Here is a 7500-nt window from a genome sequence, read left to right on the forward strand (position 1 = left end):
TGCATTCTTGATTAAAACCCTGAAAAACAAAAAATATTCTAAAAGCATTTATCTTTTAATCTGCTGTTTAATTTTTTTTTTTTTTTTTCTGTATTTCTTTTAATAAAATTTTAACATCTTTTGTCATTTGGTTATACAGAAGTAATACAGAGGCTATTGAATGTATAGAATAATTTTAAACAAAATAGTAAAATTTATTAATTACAATACTTTACATATTTATTTACTTTCATCTTTATTTTGACATATAATCAAATAAAAGTATTCCAACATGAAACAGTTGTTATTTGTTTTTAAATTTTAATAAAATTTTAACATCTTTTGTCATTTGGTTATACAGAAGTAATACAGAGGCTATTGAATATATAGAATAATTTTAAACAAAATAGTAAAATTTATTAATTACAATACTTTACATATTTATTTACTTTTATCTTTATTTTGAGACATATAATCAAATAAAAGTATTCCAACATGAAACAGTTGTTATTTGTTTTTAAATTTTAAACAATGCATTAAACATTTCCTCTTTAGCACTGTGATTTTCATAAAACTTGAAGCACTAATTATTGGTTTGATTAAGGACTCTGCAATAAAAAAATTTCGACCTTTTTCGTTTTGCTTATTAACAAAAGGAAAGTTATGATATATATGAAGTATACGAAAGTAATTATTTTAATGTGCATATAAATAATGAACACTACAGTGAAAATACTATCTTTACATGTAAGATGTTTTAATATTTAAATTTTTTAATGCAGTTGATATTTTAACATAGCGTTATGGGCATTATGTTATTACAATTTTGAGACATGGCTGACAAGATTGCAGGTTCTACTACTCACGAGGAACATTTTTTTAACTTTAATGTTGTATTTTGAAATAGGTTTATGTTTTACAACTATTGCTGTTTAAATATATTTATGTTTATTAACTGCTTTTTTAAAAGCTAATCTAAAAGTTTCAGACATTGATATTCTGTCCTAATCTAAAAGTTTCAGACATTGATATTCTGTCCTAATCTAAAGCTAACAGCACATAAAAATCTACTTTTAACTTATGTAATTTTTGTTTAATAATGATGAAAAATGTGCCAAATCATTTTTTAACCTAACATAACCTAATCATTTTATAAGGATAAATAACTCAAAAATGATGGCTAAAGCACCACAAAATCAAAACTTCAAAAATTCAATTACAAAATGATATGACAAGTTTTTAAGGTTTTGAAAAAAAGAAGTATAATTTTATAATTGTACAAAAAGAAACTTGAGATGCATACAAAATATGTTTATAAAACTCTTTTTATGGTTCTCTGTGTAACAAACTCTATAAAACAAAAAAACAAAAAAAACAAAAAAAAAAAGCAAGGTTTTTTTAAAAAATCTGATTTATTTGCATGGACTGTTTTATAATATTTAAATACTTGAATTAAACTAAAAAAGAAAAATACTTTCAACAAAAAATCATTTTAAGTAAAGTTTTTGCAAAAAAATCAAATAAAGTGAAAAATTGTAGTTTTTTACAAAGCAAAAATGTAAAACAAATTTTTTGTAAATTGATTAAACCTTAACTTATCAAATAATTGTGAATATTTAAAGAGAAAAAGTTAAAAAAAAAATTTCAAACCAGTTTTGGATTTCAAACCAGTTTTTGATACCAAATGTACTTTTTATGAAACTTCTTTTGAAAGGACAACAAGATTTTTTATCTCCTTATCCCTATCTACATATTTTGACATTATCCTTTCAAAAAAAGTTTACCTACTACAGCATATTTATGTGAACATTTGCTCACTTTTTTTACTTATCTAAATTGATACAGCTTTTATAGAAAAAAAAGAAAACGAAAAATAATGAATGAAAAGATTGCTGCCCTATCACAAACCCTCAGTCAATGTAGCAGCACTCCACTGCAAGTCAGGCTATTTGTCAGTCAATGTATGTACTGAAGCCCACGGCAGCAGGCTATTTCAGTGTGACATAATACGTCATACTGAAATAGCCCATATATATATATATATATATATATATGTTTTCATAAATTTATTTATCTAGCTGCTAGTATCTGTTGCTTTTTTTAATACTTATCGTAAAATGAAAGATGTTTTTTTATTGTCGCGAAATAACGTGTGTGTGTGTGTGTGTGTGCGTGTGTGTGTGTGTGTGTATATATTAGACCAGTTCAAAAAAAAAAATTTGAAAAGTTAGTTGATGAAAAAAATAACTCCACAAAATTTCATGACATTCCAACATTAAGTGAAATCTCAATTAACTTTATTTATCTGCTTTTGTCAACTAATCTACTAAATTTGATAAAATAACTCATTTGTATACTGGATAGTGTTAATTTTAACTTTTGTTTACAACTATGTTTGTTTTAATTGGTAATTGGTTTAATCTAGGCACTCCTTATGGAAAAAAGCCAATTCATCTAAGTTTCAATTAATTTGATTAATGACAGAAATATTTATGTTTATGTGAATATGTACCTTATATATATTTTGTATTTTTAGTGAAAAAAAAATAAAAATCTAAATGTCAAAGAAGAAGGTCATTAAAACTTGATGTGACACTAATGTGTGGCTAATTGGTCATCAATTATCAGTTCTAGATGAACTAAGTTGTTCAAGCTGTTTGCCCACAGTTTGTCTTGTCCTACGTCGTCTCTTTTATGACTTGAAAACAAACAAAATGGAACTTTCACAAAGCTTTTCGAATACTATTGATGAGGTTTTACAAATTTTGTTTATTGCCAATGTTACAACAACACAAAAAAGGAATGGTATTGCTAAACTAAAAGTATTGTATAACTCTTATGTTAAAATAGGAAAGAACAAGCCTCAGAGAACTGAAAAACAGTTAAAATTGGAAATTGATTGGATAAATAAGTTGAGTAAGCTATTTGATGTGGCCCATGCAGATTGTTACAGACTTTTTGCATGGCCCATGCAGATTGTGACAGAAAAATTGAACAGGATATAATGTTTCTAAAAGACCAAAGAGAAAAAAGGAAAATGGTAACTGGTACGGAAGATTTAGAATTTAAAGAACGTGAAAAAAAATGAGTGTATTAACATTTCCAAGAAGAACATCGCAAAAAAAAGGCAACTGAAGTGAAAAAATTTATCAAGACTGGATCGGTTGAAAAAAATTCAGATTCAGAATATGAAGAAACTGGTGATGAGGAGTTCTTTTTAGCAAGTATCACCAGCAAAAGTCTAAAAAGATCGTTATATTAGAAAACCACCCTATTAAAACTCTAACTAAACAAAATAAAAAATTAACACCCAAACCACATAGTGTTATTGATTCATTATTTATTGCTAGTCTTGATCGTACAAAAACTACATCGGTACAGGCTATGCACATTGTTAGGCCAGTTCTTAAAGCTGTTGGGATTGACATAAAAGATATGACTCTATCTGCAAGCTCAATATACAGAGCTCGTAAAACAATTAGAAAATCTATAGTTCAAAACTTTCAAGAAACATTTGGGCCAAATACCCCCTAGTTGCCCATTTTGACAGTAAAATTCTACCAGACACATATGGAAACCTGGCTGACAGGATGTAAATTATTATATCAGGTTTAAATGTTGAAAAAATATTGACCACTCCTAAACTTTCCATGGGTACTGGTGAGCTTATGGGAAATTCGGTTGTTAAAGTACTGGAAAAATGGAAAGATGTTCCAGATTGGCTGGCAGGTCTTTGTTTTGACACAACAAGTTCCAATACTGGTGTTCACACCGGTGCAATTACTATCATTCAGCAGGCATATAATAAAGATTTACTTTTTTTAGCCTGCAGGCATCATATCCTTGAATTTATTTTGGCTGCAGTATTTGACCAGTTTTTCCAGTCTTCAGAACCACAGATTGGAATATTTCATCAGTTCAAGGAACACTGGAAACCTATTGACCCAATATCGTACAATTGAAATTTCTGACATTGAAGTCAAATCTGAACTTACAGCTGGTGAATGTGTATGGCTAAACCGAAAGAAGAAAAATGTCGGAATTTCTTAGGAATCAACTCTCCAATAAAAATAAACCACGAAAAGATTACTTGGAGCTCATCCAACTGACCCTAATCACATTGGGTGAAAATTATGATGTGACTCATTTCAGTCCTCCAGGCGCCTATCATTGTGCCAGGTGGATGGCAAAAGGAATATAGTGTCTTAAAATCTATTTGTTCCGTAGACAATTCAAAATTACAGCATACGAACTACAAGGTCTTTGTCGTATCTGTCTTTTCATTATTACGATATATGCGAAAATCTGGCTTAAAGCTCCAAATAGTTCTGATGCTCCATACAATGACCTTTGTCTACTCTAAACTCTCGAGTCTTATCTTGTTGTAGACAAAAAAGTAGCAGATATTGCAATTAAAAAAATTAGAGGACATACGTGGTATTTGAGCGAAGATTTTATTGGACTTGCATTGTTTTCTGACTTGGTTCCAAATAGTGAGAAAGAGGCTATGGTTGTTGCTCTGAAGAAAGCACCAATGAAAACTGATCTCAGAAGAGTTGATTGAAAATCAGTTGACAACTTTCAGGAAAAGACTTTGTCAGATTTTGTTACTCAAAGATCAATGAATCTGTTCACTGTGTTTAAAATTGAACCTATTTTTCTTACTTATAATCCAGCTGCATGGGTTTTCTGTCCTGTCTATCTCACTGCCAAGCAAAAATAGCAAGCATGAGAGTCACCAATAACTGTTAAGTTAGCAACAGACTTCAATAATGTGCTAACACTTGATAAAGCTGAACGGCAGGTAATATTTCAGATAGTTGAAAATTTTCAGATAGTTCAAAAATTCGCATGCTTTCGTAGAGATACCATTGTCTTTCTGGTGAGAGAAGTTTAGGTTGTAATATTTGCGGCGTGGTAATTTTTGAGATGAGTTGGTGTTGCCATATGTGGAATGCTACCTCAGCACTGTCCGAATCAATCTTACAAGTAATCACTCCAGGTTTATCAAATTGAAATGTGAAAGAGTGCTATTGCTTGATATTAGGAATCGTTTTAAAATTAGGTGAAAGCTGTTCTTGCCAATCATATATTGGAACAAAAATTGAACCATTCTCGTCAGCAACGATGACTGATTTATTCAATTTTGTAATTTGGAGTACTCGCTTCTATGCATGCATCAAGCTCTTTGACCGAAGCTACTTCACTTTGCTGAAACTTGGATTTCAGAATCCCAAATCCTGCATCTGGAGAAAATTTCGTGTGATCGACAGGCAAAAACATAATAGTTATTTTTTGGTTTAAACCCAACAGCTACTCTCCTAGCGAAATACTGCATTACAATGTTGTTTTTATTTTGCCCTACGCAGTTGTCAGCATGGCAATACAGGGTATCTTTGATAGAAAATTTATGTTCAGCAAGGTAGTGATGAATCATACTCAAAATACAGTTTGCACCCTTTCCGGTTAACATGTTTTCAGGTATCCCATAATTGTGCTGAACACAGGCCGATTCATTTGCAATACCAAAAATCCCAACTTCAAACGGAGTTAAAAAATAGATAGGTCCAGGTTGATCTGGTAAGTGTGGTAGAAAGATTTGCTGTGCATAGTCAAAAGAAATGTGTGAAATTTCATTGTTTTTTTGCCAGTTTGATACAATCATGATAAACGGAACACTCTTCCTCAACTAACTTTAAATGTTTTAACATCTCAGTTATACGCTCTCGTTTGACTTCTACTTTTAGATTAACCATTTCAGACATTTTTATAGGGTTATTCTGACACACACTGCGTAAGACTGAGCGCGGACGTTGGATAACAATAAAAGGCAAGGTCATTCTCCAAATATTCGAGAAAGCTATAATTTGCAGCGAATGCATTGCAGACAATTCACATGCAGATTTCCCATGACGGAAGCATCATCCGATGATTTCTTATTCCTCGAATTTTTCCGGGTAGAACTAGTGCATTGTTTTCAGCATAATTCATTATAAATTGAACAACTGCTGTGGCATCTACTTTTGTACAAGTATTTTGGGGTTGTCTTCCAGTATTGCCATGTCTACGAGGAGCAATTCCATACTTAATGACTCGCCTGCGTAGTAGACAGAGACGTTTACGACCAATCCCATGTAAAAACAGGAATGTTTTCATACTCAAAATACAGTTTAAAAACATTCCTGTAAAAACAGGAATGTTTTTAAACATATCTTGTATCCGTGAAACCGATAATCCATCAGTGTTTTTGATCGACGTTCATTTTGATCTTCATAACGATTACAACACATTAGCCTTTCACTCGTGTGAAGCAGAGCACTTAACTGGCAACAATATTGTCATTCAGTTTGTTTTCATGTTCAAACATCCCATCAATCTCAAAACATTGTAGTCTGTATTCGCGTATTTCTGAATGTGAGAAGCGCGCCATACAGTTTTTATTTTTTACTCCTTGATTACACCCACAACCAGATTTTATAAATTTTTGTATTTTTTCCTCATCTTCATTTTCAAATAACTGTGAGTAAACTGAACGGAGAGGAGTTATTGTCTTAATGGTCTTATCAAGAACAACAATGTCATTTTGGATCGTCAGTTCATCCTGTGAAGTTGAAGCCAAAGGTGCATTCTCACTCATTGGTTCATCGTGCAAAGTGATAGAAGCGTTAGAAGCTTGGTTATCAGATGAATCAGACATTAAAAAATCATCATTGAAATCATTTTCATGATCTCTTTATTCAAAGAAATCGTGCAGGGCATCGTTGACCTCTGATGGATCTAAACCATCAGTTCAACAACTATTCAAAACCTTTGCTATATCAGCATTTTTAGAAGTACTGGATTCACGATTCATAATAACTAAAAACCATCAATATTAACCGAGTCATTAAAATCAAACTTAAAGTTTAATTTTATCTGAACTTTTTTCTACACCAAACGTGAGTCGGCTCTTATCATTGGTTTGAAATACTAGCAGAAACTTTGCAACAAATAGTTGTTTATTTGTTATAATTAATTTGGTGTGTATGAACATCACTGTCATGCACTTCTATTTAAATGCAAAAAAAAACCGCAATACATAGTTACATTTATGAATTAGGCGGGCTTATTATGTCAGCATTTGAAATTAATTTGTTTTATAAAGTAACCTGTTAAAGGGAATTCAACAAAGAAAAGCATATTTAAAATTATTTCTTTATTTAATCTAATAATTGTTTTATCAATCAATAATTGTTGGTACTACGATTAAAAACATAACAAATAATTTAATAAAATATTTGGTCACCATACTCGGTTTAAAGGGTTAATAAATAACATACAAATAAGTTATATTTTCAATAACTTCTTAGGATTTTCAACGATTATTGATCAAAAAAAAAAAGAGTATTATATACTGGCACGCTAAAATGTTAATAATACAGCATAAAAAAATAATTAACAAGGAATTCTTTACTTCTAGAGGGGAGAACATTATCAAAACAGTTCTGATGAAGAGTTGGTATCTTTTCCATATTTAAAAAA

At 30.7% G+C, this 7500-nt stretch overlaps 1 protein-coding gene across 1 annotated transcript in view; it reads right to left on the reverse strand.

Moving 5' to 3' along the window:
* The window catches only part of LOC100197305 (ATP-binding cassette sub-family F member 3), a 65730-nt gene that overhangs the window by 34543 nt on the left and 23687 nt on the right, over positions 1 to 7500 (reverse strand). The window contains exon 5 of the mRNA XM_065800415.1: positions 1 to 19. This exon is cut by the window's left edge and continues 194 nt beyond it. Coding sequence (XP_065656487.1) covers positions 1 to 19 — 19 coding nt within the window. The remainder of the gene's footprint in view (positions 20 to 7500) is intronic.

The sequence above is a fragment of the Hydra vulgaris genome, chromosome 06 (assembly GCF_038396675.1).
Source record: "Hydra vulgaris chromosome 06, alternate assembly HydraT2T_AEP".
Taxonomy (NCBI): Eukaryota; Metazoa; Cnidaria; class Hydrozoa; order Anthoathecata; family Hydridae; genus Hydra; species Hydra vulgaris.